This window comes from Lycium barbarum, chromosome 10, assembly GCF_019175385.1.
Source record: "Lycium barbarum isolate Lr01 chromosome 10, ASM1917538v2, whole genome shotgun sequence".
NCBI classification, from domain to species: domain Eukaryota; kingdom Viridiplantae; phylum Streptophyta; class Magnoliopsida; order Solanales; family Solanaceae; genus Lycium; species Lycium barbarum.
The window spans coordinates 15,524,639-15,550,737 of record NC_083346.1 but is presented as its reverse complement, the minus strand read 5'-3'; the positions used below and the strand labels follow the sequence as shown (position 1 = coordinate 15,550,737).

General features: G+C 37.4%; 2 protein-coding genes across 5 annotated transcripts; both read left to right on the top strand.

Annotated features, from left to right (window-relative positions):
- Nucleotides 1–258: 258 nt before the first annotated feature.
- LOC132614441 (WD repeat-containing protein YMR102C) lies at nt 259–4,369 on the top strand. Its single transcript, XM_060328896.1, has 6 exons — nt 259–413; nt 930–2,521; nt 2,606–2,696; nt 2,791–3,000; nt 3,096–3,269; nt 3,388–4,369. Exons 2-6 carry the CDS (start codon nt 1,640–1,642, stop codon nt 3,912–3,914), a joined length of 1,884 nt encoding a protein of 627 aa, XP_060184879.1. The 5' UTR covers nt 259–413; nt 930–1,639; the 3' UTR covers nt 3,915–4,369.
- Nucleotides 4,370–8,604: 4,235 nt separating this feature from the next.
- LOC132614306 (uridylate kinase PUMPKIN, chloroplastic) lies at nt 8,605–24,625 on the top strand. Of its 4 annotated transcripts, none has more exons than XM_060328720.1 (7): nt 8,605–9,046; nt 13,345–13,445; nt 13,575–13,628; nt 14,409–14,500; nt 23,021–23,247; nt 23,881–24,057; nt 24,152–24,625. In XM_060328720.1, the coding sequence occupies exons 1-7, from the start codon at nt 9,040–9,042 to the stop codon at nt 24,259–24,261; spliced, it is 768 nt and encodes a 255-aa protein (XP_060184703.1). In that variant the 5' UTR covers nt 8,605–9,039; the 3' UTR covers nt 24,262–24,625. The 4 variants fall into 4 exon arrangements, with proteins under 4 accessions (XP_060184703.1, XP_060184700.1, XP_060184701.1 ...); XM_060328717.1 differs by having other exon boundaries at nt 13,298–13,445; XM_060328718.1 differs by having other exon boundaries at nt 8,605–9,069.
- The last annotated feature ends 1,474 nt before the right edge of the window (nt 24,626–26,099 follow it).

Below are 26,099 nucleotides of genomic sequence, written 5' to 3'. Positions count from 1 at the left end.
TATATAATAAATGTTAAACCCTTTTAATATTTTGATATATTTATTTTTTTATATGTTGAATCCTCTTGCTGAAAATTCTAATTCTGCCACTTTCATATATACGGTGGTAGTTGTAAGGATACAAAGAAAGAGCCATAATATAAGGTTAGACAATTTTAAAATAAGTTGTAAAAATCAAAGGAAAAAAAAAGGACAAAAAGAATCTTGTAAATATGCTACTGGTGAATTTCGTAAGTGTAAAATCCAATGATTTCGTTATATAAATTCGTCCATTTGTCTTTGAAATTAGTGAAGAAAAGTGGGTAACTGAGCAATCGCTTTCTCTCTCTTAATACAACACCTACACTGCACTACTACAGAGAGAGAATCGTTACATTTATTCAAAACTAACAGCCTGTCTCTCTGCTATTCTAGTAATGTTCGCTAGCTTTCTTGGTTTTCTAGTTTAATTAAATTTTGTCAGCTCAGTTTTGAGGAGAAAAAATGCTACTAATTGCTACAAACTTGTTTTTCAGTTCTCTGAAATGGGTTTTGCTTCAAATATAAAATTTTAATTTGATTCTCGTTATTATTCTAAAATTCGGCATTTTTTGGTTAGCTCAGTTTTGAGGAAAAATGAAAAAAAAAATTGGGATTCGGGCTAAAAGGTTTTTAATTTTTTTGTTTTTTGTTTTTTGGGGATATAGGTTCGTTTCTGGTTAGCTCAGTTTTGAGCAAAAATGAAAAAAAAAAAAAGGATTTGCTTAAAATTTGATTTAATTCTGGCTAATAAGTATTATCTGAACTGATTTTGATCAGGAATTGTTTTTTTTTTTTTTGTTTAAAGTGAATTTTGGTTTTGGCTTTTTGTAGTTTTATTGTTTCTATGAATTTATTGGTATTGTGTATGAGTTATCTAAAATGTTTTTTTTTTTTTTTTTTTTTTTCAGTTTACAGCTCAAAGCTGATTCTTGAAATTCGTGTAAAACATTGAAGGAGCAACAACTATATTCTGTACAACGCCGCTCGTGGACTTAAAGATTTAGTCGGCTATATATAATTGTGAGATTTGGTGGTTATTGATTGGTGAAATTATATATAAACCATTTTCACCTTTCCTTAATCCGCCATTTTCTCATTTATGTACATTGGTTTTACCTTTGTAACAAACTTTACTTGGTTCTATACAGTGAACTTTCAAGGACAACAATTGTTTTTAAGATTGTTGTATTATATGGTTTACTAGTTGACCATTTTGGAAGGTGATACAGTGTCCATAATCATCGGCAGGTCGGTGAAACTTGTTGGGAATTTTCAGTTGCCTTGAGAGGAACTTAAGGTACAAAAAAACAAGTCCAATAGTGTTATTATTGGTGTTTTGTTTGATACCTGTTTGTGTATTATTTACTGAGTACAAGGAAACTTCTTGTTTGACAAAAACTAGTTGTCATTCTGGTTTTTGTATGGGGTTGGTGATTGGCACCATTGTATGCAGACATAAGTGTGTTAATTTTTTAATACACTTCATTAAGTGGAATTTGCATACTTAGGATTGATTAAGGCTTTTTTAATTATATAGTGAGTGAAACTCGGGATTTGGACTAAGGTATTTATATATGTGGTGAGGGGGTAACTTGGGATTTGATGTGGAGTTGTGATAATGAAAACAATGCAAGATATAGAAGAAGTTTTCTTTGATTCTGCTGACACTCTTTCGTCAGAAGAACCGGGGTATGATTTATGGTTGAAGGAGCCAGACAGTGTGAAGAACCGACGAGAGAACTTTTTGCACGAAATGGGATTTGTTGAAGTTGACTGCCTACATAGTGCAGCCAGTGATGAATCTGATTCAATGAGACTGAACAGGATAGAGGAAAGTAGTGGAGCAGTATCTAGTTCTGCTTCAGAAGAAGAGTTTATGTGTAATGAAAGGGAATCGAGTGGTAATGCAAATTCACTGACCGATGAATTAGATCAGACCTGGTTTGATGATCTGGTTGAAGTTTCAAGTGATGGAGAACATACTTGTTCTGATGCCACTTCTGACCACACTCACAGTAAGGATAATAACATGAAAAACAAGAAAATGAAGAAGTGGTGGAAACAATTTAGCCTAAAGATGAAGAAAAGTCAAACTACTGATGTATCTAAGACTGAAAAGCAGAAGGTAAGTCCAATGCAAGTGCAACTGAACAGGAAAAAAGTAAATGAGTTCAGTGCTGTTTATTGTGGACAAGAGATCAGTGCACACAGTGGCCTAATTTGGACAATGAAGTTTAGCCCTGATGGGAAATATCTGGCAAGTGCTGGTGAAGATGGGGTCGTTCGAGTTTGGCTGGTCACAGTTGATTCGTCGCGTGAATCACCTAAATTCAATTTCAGTAGTCATCACATCAAAGGCAAGCACGGGCATGAAAAGAAAAAGTCTTGTTACACCCCTGTTATTCTTCCTGAGAAGGCATTCAAAATCGATGAGTCACCGCTGCATGAGTTTCATGGCCATACTGCTGGTGTATTGGACCTTGCTTGGTCCTCGTCTAACGTGAGTAGTCAACTTTTAACTGCATTTTGCCTAACTTATTTACTCACGCATGTATCTGATTCAAATCGTCCAACTTAAATGCAGTGTCTTCTATCATCATCCAAAGATAAAACTGTTCGTCTATGGGAAGTTGGTTTGGATGGATGTCAAGGAGTTTTCCTTCACAAAAACTACGGTACATATCTGAAGCTTTTATTTTGTACAACTGTTTGTTACTATTTTATTGATAACTAAGAAGTTTAATTTGAGTTTCATTTGAATGTAAGCAGTGACATGCATCCAGTTCAATCCTGCTAATGAGAACATCTTCATCAGTGGTTCCATAGATGGAAAAGTTCGTATTTGGGGAGTCCCAGAAAAGCGAGTTCTGGATTGGGCCGATGTGCATGACATTGTGACTGCCGTAGCTTATCAACCAAATGCCAAAGGCTTTGTAGTTGGTTGTATCTCTGGTACTTGCCGCTTCTATGAATTAAACGGTGTGTAGTTTTTCGCACTTTCAGAAATCCTGTTCATTCATTATGAAACTTGGTAGTGAGAAAGTTGCTAAATCTTCTTTTTTCTTATCTTGCAGAAAGTGTACTTTCCCTCAACACACAGGTAAATCTTCATAGTAGGAAGAAATCCTCCGGCAGCAGAATCACAGGCATTCAGTTTTTCGAAAATGACTCCCGAAGAGTTATGGTAACATCAGAGGATTCCAAAATCCATATTCTTGACGGGGTCGAGATTGTGCATAAATATAAAGGTATTGGATTGTTTTGATTCATAAATCCTTAAGAAAAGGCCTGTGAATGATCATTCGTTTCATTTTAGATCGAGTCTCATTTCCAAATGCATGTTTGCTCTTATCTTGGATATAACAGGTCGATCAAAATCAGGAAGCCGCGCATCTGCTACATTTAGCTCTACTGGAAAACACATAATATCAGTTGGGGAGGACTCGCGCGTTTATCTCTGGGACAATGCTGATATAAGCATCCGAGCATCCAAACAAACAAAATCTATACGATCCTGTGAGCATTTCCTCTCCGAAGGCATTTCTGTTGCAATACCATGGTCAGGGCAGGGAGCAACAGCAGTGGATTCAGAAAATTTTGGTATTTGCAACTTTGACTCAACAAGGACTCGGGATTCAAGACGATTTTCTGTAGGAAATTGGTTTTCTATGGATGTCACATCTAGGGGCTCCGTGACATGGCCAGAAGAAATGCTTCTCCCACACGAAAATGATGAACACTTTTGTACTTATAATGATGATCATCTTCATCAGCAGCATAAGAACCTTAACTACAGAGCATTATCCCCAGCATGGGGCCTTGTCATTGTCACAGCTGGTTGGGATGGAAAGATTCGGACATTCCACAACTATGGATTGCCTGTCCGGGTTTAAGACTATTCATAAACTCAAGGATCTTTTAGTCGTTGAGGCATCATCGTTGATGGCATTTTCCACAACCTGGACATGTTTGAATGGATGGAATTGCCCCATCTTAGGAGCTATGTTGCTTTGATTTTTCAAAAATGTCGCCACACCTGTGTTGGATCCTCGAGAAATGTATAATATTTGGAGGGTCCGACCCGGGTGTGGCTGCACTTTTGAATAATCCGGGCAGCAGAGCTTAGGAGAGCTCATCTGCAGATAGAAACTGCGATGGAAATGAATTCGATGGATCTTTACGAGAGTAATATTTTGTTTCCTTGTGAAGTTGTATAGTTGATTGTTCTTTCCCTGTAGTATCCTTCCTCCTCTTCTGTTCTTTAGCTAGGACATGATATCATATTAATTTTTTGACTGATCATATTGTAATTTGTATCTGATAGTATAAAAGATAGATTTTTTTTTAACTGAAGATGATTCAAAAAAGATTTCGTGTTATGTTTTATACTTGGCTTAATACCTAGATGGACCCTTAAACTTGGCATGTTTTGTAAGATAGGCATATAAACTTATAAGGTGACCAGATAGACACTTAAACTTACTCAAAGTGTATTTTTCAAATTTTTCAATTGTTTTGAAAACAAAAACTATATTTTTCAAACACTCACAATTTTCATGGCCAAACAAGCCCTAAATATATCACAAAATATTTTTTTTAAAATGCAAAAATAAGGCAAACGCATATACATGAGACTATAAATGTGCACTTAAACCAATAAATACTCGTTAATCGCAATTTTGCAGCTTTCAATTAACTCGGATTTTTTTTTTACACTTGAATAATTAAAAAACAATAACTTTAACCAATAAAAATCCTTAAAAAAATAAATTTCAAATTAATAAATTTCTAAGTTCAGTATTTCAAGTGTAAAAGAAATTTCAAATTAAGAAAACTGTAAAGCCGAGAAGAAAATCCTTAAAAAAAAGAAATTTCTTAATTTGAAATTTCTTTTTTTAAGGATTTTTATTGGTTAAAGTTATTGTTTTTTAATTATTCAAGTGTAAAAAAAAACCGAGTTAATTGAAAGCTGCAAAATTGCGATTAGCGAGTATTTATTGGTTTAAGTGCACATTTATAGTCTCATGTATATGCGTTTTGCCTTATTTTTGCATTTTAAAAAAAATATTTTGTGATATATTTAGGGCTTGTTTGGCCATGAAAATTGTGAGTGTTTGAAAAATATAGTTTTTGTTTTCAAAACAACTGAAAAACTTGAAAAATACACTTTGAGTAAGTTTAAGTGTCTATCTGGTCACCTTATAAGTTTATATGCCTATCTTACAAAACATTCCAAGTTTAAGGGTCCATCTGAGTATTAAGCCTTTATACTTTGTTAAAAACTTTCTTTAATTCAATAGACTTTCATCTTTGACTTGGTTGAAGCTATAAAAAAATTTGTCTGATATATCATACATATGCTAATGGGAATCAATATTTGTGTCAGCAAGGCTGTAGATGCTCTTTGAAGAACTGCTAGTGCATTTTATTCTATTATAGTATGCCTTCTAATTTAAGAGAGTGTCAAAGTGAAGGTTTAAAGAATAAAAAAGAAGGGGCGATAATTCTAATTTCATGTTAATCATATTCTTTCATTCGAATTGGTGCTATTATCTTTTAGAACAATAGAGAAGCACATTATAAAATGTATTACAGTATATTTATAGCAGCGTACGTATTTAAAATTTTAAATTCGGCAAGGGATGCAAACTCTTTATCCTTTAAAAAAAATTAAAAAAAAATTAAACCCTTGCAATTGGAAACTCTCTACTTTTCATCTCCTATATAGAAATAGAGATGGATAGAAGAATTGTTTGCTTAAAATTGTTTCAAATTGGTTTTTATGATTTATCCAACAAAAGATAATGACAAAGAGTTGTAAGAAACATCTTATCTGTCACATAAAAATTGTGTATATATACTTATAAATGTGGCACTAATCGCCTTGTTAAAATATTAATAATTTCTTCAAAAAGTGGCTAAAAGTGGGCAGCCCATTACACTAAGCTCCCCCTATGCGCGGGATCGGGAAAAAGGGTCAGATCACAAGGATCTATTGTACGCAGTTTTACCTTACATTTCTGCAAGAGACCTCCATAGTTTGAACCCGCGACCTACATGTCACATGACAACAACTTTATCAGTTACGCCAAGGCTCCCATTCAAAAAGAAAAAAAAAGTGGTTAAAAGTGATGAGCTAAAAAATTTAAAGTATTTCACTGTCACAATATGCCTTAAATGAAGTAGTAAGTACTAATCTCTATCCTGAGGATGGATACCATAAAAGGAGGGATGTGAAATTGCAAACATTAAATTACAACTGCAATTCCTGGTCAGTGAACACACTTTAGTTGTAAATAATGACCCTTTTTTTCCTAATATTAATTTTATTATTCTTTTCCTTAATAATTGCCTGAAAAAATGTATTTAAATCAAACACTTGGCATCATCCAATTGCATGAAACCTCGACCAATACAAACCACTGAAAAGAGATGAGTTATGGATTTAGAAAATCTTTTTGTTCTTTCTATTCAAAATAAGTGTTAGGCCAATCTCCACTAGAATAGAGTGAAAAGATACTTGTACATTATATGGATAGTAGTTGAAGGAGAAAGAATATCAATAAAGTTTGAAATGACTATGGAACATATTTTTAAGAGAATGAAATTCTCTCCCGTTTGGCCATAGATTTTGATTCCAAAATTTGAGATAATATTTGGAAATTATTTACATAATTTTTTTTATATCAAATTACTCTATAATGTTAACTTCAATCTTGAAAGAAATAATTTGAAGTTATAAAAGTAGTTTTTAGAAGTTTTTACTCACGAAACTTCAACTTTCAAATAACCTTTTTTTCTTTTCGATTCAAATACTCTTTCTTTTTTCAGATCTCAACCAAATCACGTCCAACGCCTATTTTCTTACACAAAAGTTGTTAGAAGAAAATAATCACACGTTTTATAGAAATTTTACACTACACATCAGCTGACAAACCTCAAAATAAAAAATAACTCTATTCTTTATTTCTTACAAATTTTAGTCAGTTTAATCACTATGCAATTCGTATGTACATTAATACATTCATTATAAATTTGTTATATACCTAGTATACACCGGTGACGATTATAATTTATTACGGCTAAATGAGTAAAAAAAAAGAAGTTAATCGGATGGCTAAAATATTAAGATCTCTATTTTATCATTGCTAACATACTTTTACCTTTTAAATTCAACCATGTCGCTCATTTACAATGTAGCCAAAAATTCCTTTTTGCATGCCCTTTTGAGAAGCTATATATGCTTGGGAAATCCAAGAAACTAGATAACAGATTTACCTAGGGGTGTTCATGGTTCGGTTTGGGTCGGTTATTGGTTAAAATCATAATCAAACCAATTTAGTCGGTTTTTAAATGTCTAAAACCATAACCAAACCAAGTAAAATAATAACCACCGGTTTGGTTATTGTCGGTTTGGTTCGGTTTGGTTCGATTTTTCGGTTTATGACTAGCCGTGACAATTCAAATATTCTCTCTCTACATTCTTCAAATTTCTTATGAAGCTCTTTTTTCCTCAAGGCCCACAAGGGTGAACTTTGCTGCATATTGAGTGAAAGACACGCTGTTGGCAAATCAGGTGGACCAAACTTGCAACGCAGTTTAGATTCAAAAGAACAAGTCAAACAGAGGTTTCAAAATACAAACAACCCTTATGCTTACGACTTATTAGAGTTGGGCTTGGATTGTTGGACATATTCTTTTAAGACATGGGCCTTAAAAATAAGTAGACCAAAATTAAATTAATAATTAAAAGGTATAAAATATCTTTAATTATTTATGAAAAGCTAATATTATACATATAAATAATTATAAATTTTATGTATATAATTATCGGTTTGGTTCGGTTATTTTTTACTATAATCATAACCAAACCAAATATTATCGGTTTTTCAAATTTAAAACCAAACCAAACCAAATATCAATTATTTTATTCGGTTTGGTTAAATTTTCGGTTTGGTTTTGATTTTAACCAAAACTGTGAACAACCCTAGATTTACCCATGGGAACCAAGGGACTCCTGTTTTCGATTTTGAAATAGAAATTGCTTTGGCATATATGAACAATTATTGGCAAATTTGGTGTCCAAAATGACACTTCCTTTCAATATACTTTAAACGGAAAAGGGTTAAAAATACTCTTTCACTTATTAGAAATGACTTAAAAATGCTCTCTTTTCACCTCAGGGGGAGCTAGGTAGGACTTAGGGGTCAATCTGAACCCCCTTCGGTGAAAAATTACACTATTAATACAATGTTAAAATTATTTTTTAAGTATATATAATAGATATTGAACCCCCTTTGACTTCTTCATGTATTTACTTCTCCATATTTTGAAATCCCGTCGTGAAAATAATGATTTCGCCACTATTCCACATTTGCATCAAATTTTAATTGAAAGTGTTTAATATAAATATTTTATTATTTATTCTAGCGCTCAATCGGAATAAATCATAAGTCCATTGTTTTAATAAAGTTACTGACAAGTCTAAGAGTACATACATTAAATAATAATTAAAAAAAAAGTGAAAACCATCCATTATAAATATAGCCGAATGGGATTAGAAAGAGCCAAAGCAGAGTGTCCATTTCCTTTTCAATTTCACCAAGAGCGATATTTTCCTTCAAAAGAACACATTTTTCACGATCCCAATACATAATATTATCCATAAAACGACAAGGACATCCCAAACTTTGTAAAATATAAAAAAGCTAAAATCAAGAAACCAAAAGTATCTCAGTAAGCCACAGAACTCAGAGAAAAATAGTCTTTTAGCTTTTTGGATTGCAATTAACAGATTCTGAGCTTTTTCTTGTGATTTTTGTGTTGCAAAATTATCTGCAGTTTTTTTCATGCCTATGTCTACCACCTTTAGCCACCCTATTTCTTCCTCTCCTTCTATCTGTTTGGTGAAACCATTATACCAACAAAGTTCAATGCCAGTAAAATTTAATGTGTCTTATCATTCTTTGGTTGTAAAATGTTGCTCATCTCACATGGGACAATCTGCAGACCACGTAAATGGCAGGTACATCAACAATTTGATCAGTGGTAACTACCCTTTTCAGTGTTTGGGAATTTAGTGATGTTTTTTTATGGTTCTTGAATTTGCATTGTGATATTGTCTGACTTTAGTGGTATTAATTAAGTAGTTGTTGTTGTTGTTGTTGTTTTCTTTTGGCATAATTGTACATAAATAGACATCTTAACTTGGCCTCAACTGACAACTAACTTTGAGAAGGCATATCTACACACCTCAACTCGTTCCCACGGTGTCTCGTGGACAACCGATGCTGACGTGACACATAAATTTTGAAGGTGTTTAAATGATCATTTTGTAAGTTGGAGTGTTCAACTGACATAGTGGAGATGAGTTGTGGTGTCTAGATTTAAGTGTCTATCTATGTATTGTGTCTTTTTCTTTTTGGTTCGTTCTTTGTGCTATTGATAGGCTACAAATGGTAATTTTACGAATTTCCCTGTTCATTTTCCCTATTTGGTTGGACAGAGTCAGTGGAATGTAATAGAGGTGTTGACAATTATAAATAGTAAACAGTGGAAATAACATGCACATGTTATAGGAGTGGAGTGGAGTGGAATTTATCTTCAAAAAATAAGCAACTACAAGCTAGAAAATAGTTTCAAGAAAAACATTTTAGGTCATTGTAAATACCAATGAAAATGATTTCAGAAGCGAGTGAAAATCATTATATACTTATACTTACAATGTGTTTCATGTTACGTGACTGTAAAAATAGAGTCTTTTTCTAAATGGTTTGCCAATAATGTTGCGTTACTGTAATGAATTTGTTGCTGTTCTTCTCTTTTCTTCCTTTTTGTTCTGGTATTTATTTGATTTGATCGATTTTCTTGAGCCGAGGTCTATCGGAAATAACCTCTCTACCCAACAAAGGTAGGCTTGTTGTTGTTGTTGTATTTATTTGTTTTGATCTTTGGATTTGGTGCTAATTCTGGTAGTGCAGAATAGCGGTGAAAATGATATAGAAAGCAAGCCGTTAACCTAAGGCACTTCGTAACTTTTGTTTAGATAGGTAAGGCATTTCATAACAATTTTAGAAAATATTGAGTTCATAAATCCTAAGGAATATATGCAGAGGCCAACTGTGAAGGATAAATCATGTTGTACAAGTACTGGTTTAACTCTGATCACCAAGGCTTAGGCAAATAAGAAGAAATCAGATGACTTTTTTTTTTTTTTTTTTTGGTGCCTCCTTTGGGTGCATATTTACTGTAAAATATTTGTATACCATTATGTGATCAAATTTAAGAACCTTTGGGAGATCACAAATGATCCAGCAGGTGAAAATATGTGTTGATTTTGATTGATATGGTTCATGTGGTCCTTGATTGAATGCATAATAATTTGCTATCATTTCAAAGAACTTCCAGGCTGAGGAACTTTAAGAAATTTTGTTGGATATGAAGAAAAAAAAAAAATAGAAACCAGAAGCATGAAATATTTTTTACCTAATAAAGGAGATCACTCATTATGAGCCTGTTTGGATGGGCTTAAAAAGAGCAGCTTATAAGCCAAAAAAAAAAAGTTGGGATAGTCCAACTTTATTTTTTTGGCTTATAAGCTGCTTTAGATAAGTTAAACCAAACGGGTCTAATTAATTTTTTTGGCTTATTTTAAGCAATAAATGACTTTAAGCTGGCCAGCCAAACACTCAAAAAAGCCGAAAACAGCTTAAACTTATAAGCTAATCCAAACGGGCTCTATGTTCCCATTAACTGATTGGCTTTGGTTGAATATTCCAGTCATTCAGTTGACTTTTTTTTTTCTTTCTCCTTTTGATACGAGAATGTAGCTATTTAAGCTCGCCAAGGCGACAGAGAGGAAGGCACGCGACTTGGATCAAGTGAAGTGCATCAAGGCCGAGGATGGCCAAGTGTTGGTACAGGAATCTCACATTAGACAGAGATGGCAGTCATACTTTCATGAACTCTTGAACGAAGGAGGGGACAAAGACATTGTGTTGGGAGACTTGGAGCACTCGGATAGGCGTCGCAACTTTGGATATTGTAGGAGTATAAAGGTTGAGGAGGTTAAGGGAGCTGTTCGTAGGATGCGCAGGGGAAGAGCGACCGGACCTGACGAGATTCCTGGGGAATTTTGGAAGAATGCAGGCAGGGTAGGCTTGGAGTGGCTGACTGGGTTGTTTAATGTCATTTTCAAGACAGCGAAGATGCTGAAAGAATGGAGGTGGAGTACAATGATTCTCGTGTACAAGAACAAGGGAGACATTCAAAGCTGCAACAACTATAGAGGTATCAAGCTGCTAAGTCACACTATGAAAGTGTGGGAAAGGGTGGTGGAAATGAGGGTGAGGAGAGGTGTGTCTATTTCAGAGAACCAGTTTGGATTTATGCCGGGGCGCTCGACTACAGAAGCCATTCATATTGTAAGGAGATTGGTGGAGCAGTATAGGGAGCGGAAGAGGGACTTGCACATGGTATTCATTGACCTAGAAAAGGCCTACGACAAAGTGCCAAGAGAGGTCCTATGGAGATGCTTGGAGGCTAAAGGTGTACCTGTGGTGTACATTAGAGCGATAAAGGACATGTATGATGGAGCTAAGACTAGGGTAAGGACGGTAGGAGGAGACTCGGAGCACTTCTCTGTTATGACGGGGTTGCATCAGGGATCAGCTCTTAGCCCGTTTCTATTCACCCTGGTGATGGATGAATTGACGCGACAAATACAAGGTGAGGTGCCTTGGTATATGCTGTTCGCGGATGACATAGTCCTGATTGACGAGATTCGCAACGGAGTTAATGATAAGCTGGAGGGCTGGAGACAGACGTTGGAGTCTAAAGGATTTAAATTGAGTAGGACCAAGACAGAATACTTGGAGTGCAGGTTCAGTGGCCTACCGCGTGAGGCTAACGAGGAAGTGAGGCTTGGTACCTAGGCCATTCAAAAGAAAGAAAGTTTCAAGTATCTTGGGTCTATTATACAGGGAGATGGGGATATCGACGATGATGTTTCACATCGTATTGGTGCAGGGTGGATGAAATTGAGGCTCGCCTCTGGAGTGCTGTGTGATAAGAAAGTGCCACCAAAACTTAAAAGCAAGTTCTACAAAATGGTGGTTAGACCGACCTTATTGTGCGGGGCGGAGTGTTGGCCAGTCAAGAAATTTTACGTTCAGAAGATGAAAGTCGCGAAAATGCGAATGCTGCGGTGGATGTGTGGGCACACTAGGAGGGATAGAATTAGGAATGAAGATATCCGAGACAAGGTGGGAGTGGCATCGGTGGAGGACAAGATGCGGGAAGTGAGGCTGAGATGGTTTGGGCATGTGAAGAGGAGAGACACAGATGCCCCAGTGCGGAGGTGTGAGAGGTTGGCTATGGACGGTTTCAGGAGAGGCAAAGGAAGGCCGAAGAAGTATTGGGGAGAGGTGATTAGACAGGATATGGCACAGTTTCAGCTCACCGAGGACATGACCTTAGATAGGAGGTTGTGGAGGACTCAGATTAGGATAGAAGACTAGGTGGCTAATCCTTTCACCATAGTAGTTGTAGTTTTGCTCATTTGTTTATTGCCATTTGATTTCTGCATTTAATTGCTGCTTATATTTGTTGGGCCGTTGTACTTTGGTTATCTTAGTTATCTATAGTAGTTAATGCTCATTTCTTTCCGGACTGTTCTACCATGACTTTCTCGTTTTTGTTATTCCTTGCTTTCATATTGTTTTCGATATGCTTGGTCCTATCTAACATTTTGTCTTGTTTTTCCTCTCTTGTTCTCCTCTCTTGAGCCGAGGGTCTTTCGGAAACAGCCGCCCTACCTTTCAAGGTGGGGGTTAGGTCTGCGTACACTCTACCTTCCCCAGACCCCACATGGTGGGATTATACTGGGCTTGTTGTTGTTGTTTTGATACGAGAATGTATTTGTAATCAACGCCACATGTAGCATAATCTGTTTACGTTTAGTTGAATACTTACATACTCTTTTAGTAACACTACCACGGATCTCTTACATTTAACTGCTGGATCTTAGCATCAGTAAGGCATTTCCTGAATTTTGGTGTCTAATTATTTATGCTGTTGAATCTTAAGTATGAGTATGCACTTCTTAAACTATTAATTTCTTCCTACCTTATGACGCAACCAAAATTTTCAGGTCGGTATTACATATACATCACCTTAACCTGATAATGTCTGTTGTTAGCCCTTGGACAACATAGCTTCGACAACTACTTTGCTTAGCTTTAGTTTGTGCATTTGTTTCTTCTTCAATGTATTTCAGGAAACATCAGTCATCATCCATGGCTCCTTTTGGTGTCACAATGACAGATAATGGCAACCCTAAACCATCATATAAATGGCGTAGAGTGCTGCTTAAAGTTAGTGGAGAAGCACTGGCAGGAGATCAAGCACAAAACATCGACCCCAAGGTAAGAAGAGGAAAACTACTGGGGCTTTTTATGTTGCTGCAATGTTCTTTTCTTTTATGTACTACAAAATAAATGTCATTTCCTTTTCCATCCCCAGCGTTCTGATAGTTAGTCTTCCTCATCTTGTAGATTACAATGGCCATTGCAAGGGAGGTGGCATCTGTTACTCGACTTGGCATTGAGGTAGAATGTTTGAATAAATCATGTTCTTGTTGCTTAAATAGTCTCATCCTTTTTGAGGTGTAAAATTGGTACCACATTTCAAAGGTGTTAACTTTTACAGTTTGGTTTCAGTAATTCTCATATTTTGATTATCCCTTTAATCCCTGTTCTTGATGAAGGTTCTTTAGCCATTTAATTATTATCTTCTCATGGACGGTTTGCCTGGTTCAATAAATCTTTATTTGGATAGAAGATGGTTTGGTTTGGTTTTGCTTTTGCTTCTTTTTGGAAAATAATTTGTTTGGAAGAAGTCATGTTGTGTGTTGGACGATCATTTGTCTTGGGAAGAATTGTTTGGTTTTGGAAGAAACGGTTTTGTTTGTATTGGAAACAAACAACTTTATCAAAGGCAAACAAATCCTGTTAATGTTTTCTAGAATAATCAGGCTTCTGTCACAATGGCATTTTGTTGTGTTTGTTGTGTAAAGTATCCTGCTGGTTACAGACTTCTAATTGTTTATGGAATGGTAAGCTACGGACTCTAATTTTCTTATCAAAGTTCTGTTCTACTGAAAGTATTCCAGTCCAATGAGATTTGCAAATATTGCTTGTGACTCATAATAGAATCCAATTATAGATTTTCTATCCCATTTTTCTAGCTTCTTACATCTTCTGAATACCATATCATGATAAAATCAGTTTATCACTATAAATGGATCAGTTTATCACTATTATTACCCATAGATAAACTTGGTTTAGTTTTGTCATAGATTTTTCTGAGTTGTTCCTATGATGCGGCAGGTTGTCATAGTTGTTGGTGGAGGTAATATCTTCCGTGGATCCTCTTGGGAAGGATGCAGTGGTCTGGATCGTTCATCTGCTGATTACTTTGGGTACTTTTGTTGCTTTTATTTTTTCGGTATTCTTTTACTGCTTTCAGAATTGTCTTCGTTCTTTTACTAGAGAGAGGGATGAAATATGTCAACGTATATTCATTCTCTGATGGCCATAGTAGGTTACTTATGGAGCAAGAGTGGGGGGGGGGGGGGGGGGGGGGAGGGAGTGCTGGTTGTACTCCCTCAAAGACCACATGCGCAGAACTGCTTATTAAAGTGGAATTAAACTTTCAAGTCCTACTCTTGATTAAATGGCAATTTAATGTAGTATATTTTAGGTAAACATCTAAATATGTCAACATATATTCATTTTCTGATGGCTTTAGGAGGTGCCTGACGAAGCACAGGGTGGATACTCCCACTATTTGTAGAAAGATGTCTAGTGTCGATTTGCTGATCGCCTGAAAGTTCCGTGAGGAAAAGGTGAAATAAACTTGTTTAGGGAGTGTGATAGGTTGAGACCTGATTCGGACGTTCAACATTGTGTTTTTCTCCTTTTCAGTTGTATGCTGAAAGTTAATAAGAAAAAGAAGTTTAAAGATAACCCTGCTTAAGGTTCTTGGGGCCTCAGCATGGCCATAGTGCTATATGCCTCCTTGGTGAACAATAGTGCAAATGCTTGATAGCAAGATATTTTTCTTCCCTCACTTTTGATGCAGTAAAAAAGATCCATTTACACCACCAAACTTTTTGGAGTAACGTTAAATTTGTTTTCCTTTACGTCATTGCGTATAAGTTTGAATGACATAGCAGATCAACATTACCATGAACTCATAGATCCCTGAAAAGCTTTCACACCTTTTGCAGCATGGTTGTCCACATAGTCCTGCTGAGATACATTGACATTTTGTCATGCTTTATTGAACTATTTCTTGGAGTAACAATAGTGTGTTGTTGATCTGCACCTAAGGGTGTGACCTAGTGTTCAATGAAATTGGTGCAGACTTTGGAGATCAGAGTTCAAATACCAGCAGAAGGAAGTGATTTCTTCCCATATGTCTAGGCCTTGGTGCACTGAGTAACCCGGTATCCTGTGATGGTGGGAAGTAGTAGGTGCCCCGTGGAATAGTTGAGGTGCGCTCAAGTTGGACCGACCATTACTGGTATCGTGCAAATAAAATAAAAATAAAATAATGTTTTTGGTCTGTTTGTCTGAGCTGACTAGCTTCCATACTTGAGAGAATCAAATGACTTCCAATTTGCTTATAGAGATAGAAGTTTCACATACAAATCAGGTATTCACCAGCTGATGATTTGCTCTCCTCCTGAGCATTGGTTTCACTTATGACTAAGTCTAGAATTGGCAAAAGATGTTCCCAACCATGGACTGAACAGTCTCGAAATTATCTCATCAATTTTTCAACACTACATGGGGTTTGCTAGTTGGACATGCAGCGAGAACAATTCCGCATCAAGTAACTGGAATTTTTTGCCATTAAACCTGCGAATCACGACCATGTAATTTTATAACCGTGATCCTCTATGATGCTTTGCTTTCTTAACTGTTGCATCATGACTGCATGCATGACTAGCCCATGCAATAAGGAATTTTAGTGTGATCGACATCCAAGTTATTCTTTACTAAGCACAATATAGCTCTGCATCAGTCCCTTTACCTCCTGTTTCTTACAAACAGTCAGATATATCTCCTTAATCCATCACCTATATTTGAACATATATATTCTTTATAGACCTAAAACATTCACTCGGGGATCTTCTTTTTCCTTTTAATTGACAATCAAGTCAAATGGTTCCTCAAATCAAACAATATGATTTTGAGCAGGTTAGAAGAAGGCTTTAGGCCTTCTTTCTGTGTGGTTTTGTGCTTCACACTATTTTAAAATATTGGCCTGACTGAGTAACTAACAGAGTCAAGGATGAAACCCATGCCTTTCCTAGTACAAATTGGAAATTCTCGACATTCCAACTAGCATTTAACAGAGACAAATACCTAGACTCTGTATATGAGTAGTAATAACTACTTGGGTCAATAGAACACATAGCTGTTCCAAGTAAATATAATTTTTCTATAAGGTAAAAGTTTATTGATAAAGTACCAAGATGATACAAAAGAGTAAAAAACTCATACATAATGGAACCAGGCAGTCTACTACACGTTCCGCCCTAACAAATCCAAGTCCATATATTGATTCAAACTATCTAGCAAGCTACTTTTACACCAGAAGTACAGATTATGCAAACATTTGTTTTTAGTTCTAGAGATATGACCTTTTTGCCTTTCAAAACATGCGTTGTTCCTCTCCAACCATCCCTTTTTTTGGAGAAAAATTCCGAGCCGGCTAGCTACTTCTAGCTTCTATACTGGCCCTTCCACTTTGGGTCCAGAATATGCAAAGTGGCTAGGTTCCGAGTAAATATTGTTAACCAGATGACTGAGAGTGAACCTGATTTAAGTGTGAACTCTGGTATTAACCTCGTAAGCTCGTTCATTAGTAACTCTATTTTGGTCTTCTTTAGAAGTGTGCTAAGAAATTGAATGGATCATAAAATATTCTAAGCTTCGAAATAAAACAACCAATCCATGGATGTGTTTAAGTTGCTTTTTCCCCTTATTGTTTCTTTTCCTTTTAGTTTTCTTTATCTATCCTGGGAGGTAAGGTGGCTTGAAAGCTAAGTCAAGCAAAACTTCTCGATATCTTCCTTTGACATGAATCTATAACAACTTTAGTTTTTGTTATTTGGTTTTTCCATTGTTTAACAATGCAGTCTTGGTTCAGTAAAGGTTTTCACACCATGAACGGATATGAATAAAGCCTGATGTAGCAGAGTCGAGGATTTATATCTTACCCGACTAGTTCGAGAAGAACCATTGTCGTAGCTTTTATATCATATTTCTCATAAGAGGAAGTCTTAGGTGTACATACAGATGTCTAAGCCTTATAACATCTAATTAGGCTTTTAACCTAATGGTTGAATAATTGGATCTATGATGCATTCTTACTTGGTAGATGCGATCTTGTTCAATATGCTATATCCATGTAGGTGTTTGAGTTTTTTTATATGCATGTGCCCATATGCCCGAGAGAGACTTGAGAATTGTTTAGGTAACTGTTCTCCGTGAATGTGTTATGTTGGGTCCATCCCATAATTTGAGGAAGGAAACATCTCCCTCATTTTAAGGAAGAAAACAAGGAAGAAAACATTTCCCTTGTTTTGAGGAAGAAAACATATTCCTTATTTTGAGGAAGAAAACATCTTCCTTGTATTTGGCAAATTGTCAAGTGCTTGCTTGAGTCACAAATGACATCAATAGGTTCATTTCATCCCTATAAATAGGGAAGCCTTCTATCATTTGTAGCATCACCAAGAGCAAGAGAGAAAAACAGTAAGGAAAACACTTGACTGAGATATAGGTATTAAGTTTAGAATTGATTTTTTGTAATAGTTGAGTGTGAGAGTTGCTCCTCCTATTGTAATTCTGTTCCGGTTATGAATAGAAGACTTTTCCAATCCTAACAAGTGGTATCAAGAGCTTGGTTAATCTTCCAGGCCAATCTTTTAAAGTTTCGTAAAATTTTCAGTCAAAAATTTTTTGTCCCAAAATTGTGCTCTGAGTATACCATTAGAAAGATCTCGTTCCGAGGATTCCGAATATATATTTTTCGGAATTTTTCGACCACCGGAAGGCCTCCAAAGACCAGTCAAAGTTTCCTTGTCCACCATCGCCGCCGCTGCTCCGCCACCTTCCGGCCACCAGCTCGCCGGAGAAGACGACCGGAGAAACCCGATCCGACCAACCCGTTTGACCAGAACCAGATCTGGTCAAAGTCCAATTGCCACATCATCCTTTTGTTGACTCTTTCAACCAGCCAGTGATTAAACCGGCCCGGTTCGGTTTGAATTAGTGCAGCCCGGTTCACTCTGTTTTTGTCCGGTTTTCAGATTGGTCAGACCGGTTCCCTAAGTTTTCGACCATTCCGAATTCAACCGTGAGTCCCGTTTTGCCTGATTCTGCTTCCACAGTCCAGTACAAGCAGATTAGGTGCACTTTATCATGGAGAAATCATCATCGGATACCATGATTCCGCTAACATCCTCAAATTATAACATGTGGAAACCTCGTATGGAGGACTTGTTAAATTTGAAGGATTTAGCCGAGCCACTCGAAAATAAAGGTGCCAAACCCGACAAGAAGACAGACGAAGAATGGGCAAGAACGAATAGGACAACGGTCGCACAAATTCGACAGTGGATTGACCATAGTGTATTCCATCATGTCGCACAGGAAATGAGTGCTTACAAACTTTGGGAAAAGCTTGGGAGCATGTACCAAGCAAAAACGGCTCGAAATAAAACATTGTTGATGAGGCGATTGGTAAATCACAAGCTACATAGCGGTACCTCTGTCACAGAACACACAAGTCAGTTCCAAGATCTCGTGAACCAGCTAAGTGCAGCCGAATGGGTTCTCAAAGATGAGTAGCAAGCAATCTTGCTCCTAAGTTCTCTACCTGATAGCTGGGAGACTCTTGTCGTCACTCTCAGTAATTCCGCCCCCAATGGTAAGGTGACCATGCAGATGGTCACGGACGCCTTAATAAACGAGGAATCGCGAAGAAAAGAAGCCGGGGTAGATCAATCATATGCCCTTGTTTCTGAAAATAGTGGACGCAACAGAGGTAGAAGCGGAGGTAGAGGAAGAGGTCGAGGCAAAGGTAGAGGTCGAGGTCAAAGTAGAGGAAGATCTCAAGTTCGAGGGAGATCACGAGAGCGGGGAAAGTCCGTCGATACCAACACTTGGTTCGAGGGCTATTGTAACTATTGTGGCAACTATGGCCACAAGAAGGTGGAGTGTCGAATGCTTAAACGGGAGCAGCCTCAAACTAACCAGAGTTCGAGCAAGGAAGATGGTGAGACCATGGTTACCGTGTCACCAGACATTGCACTTGTTACATGCGGAGAGGAAACATGCCTACATGTGGGCACAAATGATATTGAGTGGGTGATTGATACTGCTACATCATTCCATGCCACTCCACACCGGGATTTGTTCAGTACTTATAAATCTGGAGACCACGGCGTTGTGAAGATGGGAAACACCAGTTTCTCGAGCATTGTTGGCATTGGTGATGTGCACATAAAAACCAGCAATGGAAGCTCACTTGTGTTGAAAGAGGTTCGTCATGTTCCGGATCTGAGATTGAATCTGATCTCAGGAGTAGCTTTGGATCGACAGGGGTATGGAAATCTGTTCAAGGATGGTACGTGGAAGCTGTCCAAAGGCTCTATGGTTATTGCTAGAGGACATATTTGTGGTACTCTTTACAAAACCAATGTAAAGTTGTATCGACCGAGTCTCAATGCAGTTGAAGAAGAGACATCGCCAAACTTGTGGCATAGACGATTGGGCCACATGAGTCTGAAGGGATTGACGACTATTGCAAAGAAAGAAGCCATCTCAATAGATAAAGACGTAACTTTGGATCCCTATGATCACTGTTTATTTGGGAAACAACATAGATTTTCTTTCAGTTCCACCAGAAAGAATCGTTCCGAGTTGCTGACCCTTGTCCACTCTGACGTGTGTGGACCCATTGAAGAAGAATCTCTTGGTGGTAGCAAATACTTCGTGACATTCATCGACGACGCATCACGGAAGGTTTGGGCTTATTGTCTCAAATCGAAGGATCAAGTATTTGATTGTTTCAAGACATTCCATGCTATGGTAGAAAGGGAGACTGGAAAGAAGCTGATATGCCTCCGATCCGACAATGGAGGCGAGTACACTTCCCGGGAGTTTTTGGCATATTGTGCTGAACATGGGATCAGACATGAGAAAACGGTGCCACGAACACCACAACATAACGGTGTAGCTGAAAGAATGAACCGCACTATTGTTGAGAAAATCCGATGCATGCTCAGTATGGCTAAACTGCCAAAGCCATTCTGGGGCGAAGCTGTTCTGACAGCTTGTTATCTTATAAATAGGTCACCTTGAGTCCCATTGAACTTTGAAGTTCCAGAAAAGATATGGTCTGGGAAAGATATTTCATATTCTCACTTGAAAGTGTTCGGGTGCAAGGCATTTGTGCATGTATCCAAGGAGTTGAGGCAGAAGCTTGATCTCAGATCAACTCCGTGTATCTTTATCGGCTATGGAGATCAAGAGTTCGGATACAGGCTGTGGGATCCCGAAATGAAGAAAGTGATTCGAAGTAGAGACGTCGTGTTCCATGAAAACCAGTTTCATGAGTGTGCTTCAACAGTCAACAAACAACGAAGTTATCATGCTCCAGATGATGTCCCTGAATCACCACACATTCCTCTCAACAACGAGGAACTTCATGATAAAGTCCATGATGAACAAGAAAACATTGATCCGGCAGATGTTGATGATGATCAAAACGAAGAAATTCTTGAGCAGGGGGAGTCTTCACCCCAAGACGCAGCTGGAAATAATCAAGTTCGACGTTCTGCACGAGGGTTAATCCCTCAAAGGTCATACTCGCCAACAGAATGGATCCTTCTTACCAGCGAGGGGGAGCCAGAGAGCTTTCAAGAAGCTCAATCTCATCGTGAAAAATCCAATTGGCGACAGGCCATGGAGGAAGAAATGAATTCTTTACAAAAGAATCAAACATATGAGTTGGTGAAACTTCCTCCGGGAAAGAAGGCCTTGAAGAACAAATGGGTTTTCAAGCTCAAGAAAGATACTAGCGGAAATATCGTGAAGTACAAGGCAAGGCTCGTAGTCAAAGGTTTCCAACAGAAGGAAGGAATCGACTTTGATGAGATTTTTTCGCCGGTTGTGAAGATGATGTCTATCCGAGTGGTTCTCGGATTGGTGGCAAGTATGGATTTTGAACTTGAGCAGATGGACGTGAAAACAGCTTTTCTGCATGGTGATTTGGAGGAAGAAATATACATGGAGCAGCCCGATGGTTTCCGAATCCCAAAGAAAGAGCATCTCGTTTGCAAGTTAAGGAAGAGTCTCTACGGTCTCAAACAAGCCCCAAGGCAATGGTACAAAAAGTTCGACTCATTTATGCTGAAACATCAATACAAAAGAACAACTGCAGATCATTGTGTGTATTTGAAGAAGTTCCCCGATGGAAAATTTATCATCCTTCTGCTCTATGTGGATGATATGCTGATAGTAGGCCAGGATGCAACTATGATCAACAACTTGAAGAAAGATTTGTCTAAGTTCTTTGATATGAAAGACTTAGGCCCTGCACAACATATCTTGGGCATGAAAATCATTCGTGATCGAAAGGCAAAGAAGTTGTTCTTGTCACAAGAGGAATACGTTGAACGCGTGATCAAAAGGTTCAACATGAAAAATACCAAGCCTGTTGGTACTCCACTAGCAAATCACTTCAAGTTGAGCAAGGAAAGTTGTCCTTCTTCCGAAGAAGAAAAGAAGAAGATGAAAGCAGTGCCCTACTCTTCAGCAGTTGGAAGTTTGATGTATGCAATGGTGTGCACAAGGCCAGACATTGCTCATGCTGTCGGTGTTGTGAGCAGATACTTATCAAATCCAGGAAGAATACATTGGGAAGCTGTCAAGTGGATACTACGGTACCTGAAGGGTACATCCAAACTATGTTTGTGCTATGGGGGAGCTAAGCCGATTTTGGAAGGTTACACTGATGCTGACATGGCAGGAGATTATGATAGCAGGAAATCAATTTCGAGTTATATATTCACATTTGCAGGGGGAGCTGTGTCATGGCAATCCAAGTTACAAAAGTGTGTAGCACTATCAACCACAGAAGCCGAATACATTGCCGCAGTTGAAGCTGGGAAGGAGCTTATGTGGCTGAAACGTTTCCTTCAAGAACTGGGTTTCCGACAAGAAGAATACACAGTTCATTGTGATAGTCAAAGCGCTATGGATCTCAGCAAAAACTCGAGGTACCACTCACGCACAAAACATATTGACGTTTGATATCACTGGCTCAGAGAAGCAGTCGAGCAACATGAACTGAAGCTCTTCAAGATCAACACAAACGACAATCCTGCAGACATGCTGACCAAGGTGGTACCGAGAGACAAGTTCGAATTGTGCAAAGAATTTGTCGGCATACACTCAAACTAAAAGCCAGTGTACCCTCCTTCAGGTGTATGGGACTGGAGGGGGAGATTTGTTGGGTCCATCCCATAATTTGAGGAAGGAAACATCTCCCTCATTTTAAGGAAGAAAACAAGGAAGAAAACATATTCCTTGTTTTGAGGAAGAAAACATATTCCTTGTTTTCAGGAAGAAAACATCTTCCTTGTATTTGGCAAATTGTCAAGTGCTTGCTTGAGTCACAAATGACATCAATAGGTTCATTTCATCCCTATAAATAGGGAAACCTTCTATCATTTGTAGCATCTCCAAGATCAAGAGAGAAAAACAGTAAGGAAAACACTTGAGTGAGATATAGGTATTAAGTTTAGAATTGGTTTTTTGTAATAGTTGAGTGTGAGAGTTGCTCCTCCTATTGTAATTCTGTTCCGGTTATGAATAGAAGACTTTTCCAATCCTAACATGTTATTACTGTAATTCAGGATGTTAGCAACTGTCATGAATGCAATATTTTTACAAGCGACAATGGAGAGCATTGGAATCCCTACAAGAGTTCAAACTGCTTTTCGAATGTCAGAAGTTGCTGAACCTTATATACGTAGAAGGGCTGTTAGGCACCTTGAAAAAGGGAGAGTAGTCATTTTTGCAGCAGGAACTGGGGATCCTTTCTTTACAACAGATACTGCTGCAGCCCTGCGATGTGCAGAAAGTGAGTTCTTTTCTCTCTCTTTGCATATACTGATTTTCGACATGCATGAGTTGAAAGTGGATTCAATGCAAACTCCTTTCCAAACTTTTCAAAAATAAAAGAGAAAAAGATAACAAACTATTGAACAACATTTTAATAGCTCACTATTTATATAAAAGTTATTGATATCTGAAAAGCATTCACAAATTAATTGGCCTTTAATCCTTTAACGGTAGGTGATTTCTTCCCATGTGTTCAAGCTTTGGCGGACAGAGTTGGTGACTGTGCTGGTAGGAGATAGCAAGTACCATGTGGATAGTCGAGGTGCGCGGAAGCTGACTCAGACACCATTGGTTATACAAAAAATACAAATAAAACTAAAAATAACAATAAATTGGCTTTAGATGTGGCTTTGCGAAAGTTTCTCATCAACCATCTTCGTTGTCTCTATGCCGAGCCTTTCTTCCTTTAACTATTTAAGATTTTAAGTAAAATTCTAGTGTTCACCCCTTCTGAAGATGATTACACTTTTACCGAACTTAGAAGCTGATTAAATAATGTTTATAAAATACTTCTGTACTAATGTACATTGTTAGTCTTCATATCTTGTTTTCATTTTCCTTTCACTTATTGGAGTTTTTGAATGCTATGAAGTTAATGCTGAGGTGCTGCTGAAGGCAACAAATGTTGACGGAGTCTTTGATGATGACCCTCGGCGTAACCCTGATGCTCGACTTCAGAAAACCCTGACTTACCATGATGTAACATCTAAGGAACTTTCCGTGATGGACATGACTGCAATTACGTTGTGCCAAGAAAATAACATTCCTGGTATGATCTCTTCAACCTCCTCCATTAACTAGCTCTTCTCTTTTAGACCAACTTATGAAATCGCTGCTTTAACATGATTCATTTTGTGATGCAGTCATCGTTTTTAATCTCAATAAGCCTGGTAATATTACAAAAGCTATCAAAGGAGAGGGGGTCGGCACATTGATTGGTAACTACGGGACTTCCGAAACTGCGAGGATGTAGAGGTAAGAAGTCTGTTTTAGCAGGTGGGATGTTGGAAGTTATCAAGTTGCTTGTAGCTATAATATTGAGTACATTATCAGAGAACTGAGTCTGAAGAAAGTGCAGCAAAAGTTAGCACTCAATGCATGGCAAGAAAGGTGAATTTTTCCCCTTCTTGATTGAAAGCCATGAATTTTGAAGTAGTCTACTAAAATGAGTATAGTTTCTTGGATCTTAATGTAGACACCTATGTTGTGTGTGTATATCTATACACACAATATAGAAGATGGTATGATGATTTACCCCTTCGTGGAACGGTGAGCATTTTTTATACGTGCTGCACTTTTAGCCACGGATGTATTTTAAATGGTTCCTTTATGTTGTCTACTTGTCTACATTCCACGTCTTTTTCCTATCATCCGTTCCCTTCTTCCTAGCGGTGGAGCTAGAAGGGCTAAAGGGGGTTCACCCGAATCTCTTTGTTGGAAAATCACACAATGTAACTTTTTTTTATGTATATATAATAAATATTGAATCCTTGGTGAAGATATTACCGCCCCCCCCCAACCCAACAAAAAAAAAAAAAAAATCTTCTCACACCCCTACCCCTACAGGCAAAAATAAAATAGTATGTATTTTTAAATAAATTTAAGTAATAAATTATAAAATCTACGAATTAAAAACATTATGTTGTATGGTACTTCGATATCTGTCGAACATTCCCCAAATTTAGGAACTCAAAATGTCTTTCTATAAGTATGGTAAAAATTATTTGCACTAGTGCTTACACTAAACAAAATGAATGTAAGACGTGATTTTGCACGCACGCTTATTTCTTAATGTGATATGTATAACTTTCAACTATTGAGGTTAACTTGTTTGGTGTAAACACGGACTAAATATTAACGGCACTCTCCCTCCTTAATGATGGGTGTATCATATCAAAAAGTAAATATCACTTTGATGATAGCTCGTAATGCTATGCTGCCTCTCTTCGAGACCGAGACTTTTTAATTAAAGGTCCACAGAGTTGAAATGCTAAAAGGGGAAGGGGAAAGAAAAACGAAAGAAAGAAAAAGTCAAAGTACACGGAAAGTCAACGGATGTAAAGTCAAAGATGTGTAGCTTAAACAAAGGATGTTTGCAGAAGAATAAAATGAGGGTGGGCAAAATCGGTGGAAATACATTGGGACCACAAATCACATACTCGACTATTCCACTGAAAATCGGTAGAGTGGATGAGACTGCTTCTCCCTTTATCATAAATCTCGAGTTTGAGCTCTAGATTTGGATAAATTCTTGATAGTGGGGTGGGGTGGGGGTTTTGTAGGGGGGGGGGGGGGGGGGGAGGATGGCGGCAGTTGGTTGGTTTCCCCCGAATGAGCCCTACACGGCACAAATTCAAATTAATAGAGTTCTAATGCAGGCACCAGATACAGAATGGAAACAAAAAAACAAAAAAAAAAAAGACTATTCCACCGAATCTTAATTTTCAAAATCACCTCTCAACATTTCCCTTCTCTTCCAACTATTTTCATTAGGAGAAAAAAAGAATTCCTTGTGTTTTTCTTTTCTTAGTTTCTAATTTTCCTACTTAAAAGGAAAAGGAAAAAGATTTATTTCTTGAAAATCTAGTATTGCAGGGTGTTCTAGTCTTGATAACACATATATTAAAAGAAAAAAATATCCCTATTTTATTATTGGGTTCATTTATGCTATTGTCGTGACACATTTAATTCATTCGTGCCACTAACCACTAACAGATCCCTACTACTATCAAATTTCATCACGCGTCATTATCTAAGCACTTCATTACCTAGTTAAATTCTCAGGATGGAATACGTAAGTTTGACTTTTCT

Excerpts from the sequence above, each read along its gene's own strand:
- LOC132614441 (XM_060328896.1), top strand. The coding sequence starts at position 1,640 with ATGAAAACAATGCAAGATATAGAAGAAGTTTTCTTTGATTCTGCTGAC. Across the intron at positions 2,522-2,605 it reads TTGCTTGGTCCTCGTCTAAC|TGTCTTCTATCATCATCCAA; the intron begins GTGAGTAGTCAA and ends ACTTAAATGCAG. Across the intron at positions 2,697-2,790 it reads TTTCCTTCACAAAAACTACG|TGACATGCATCCAGTTCAAT; the intron begins GTACATATCTGA and ends GAATGTAAGCAG.
- LOC132614306 (XM_060328717.1), top strand. The coding sequence starts at position 8,871 with ATGCCTATGTCTACCACCTTTAGCCACCCTATTTCTTCCTCTCCTTCT. Across the intron at positions 9,047-13,297 it reads GCAGACCACGTAAATGGCAG|GAAACATCAGTCATCATCCA; the intron begins GTACATCAACAA and ends AATGTATTTCAG. Across the intron at positions 23,248-23,880 it reads AGCCCTGCGATGTGCAGAAA|TTAATGCTGAGGTGCTGCTG; the intron begins GTGAGTTCTTTT and ends AATGCTATGAAG.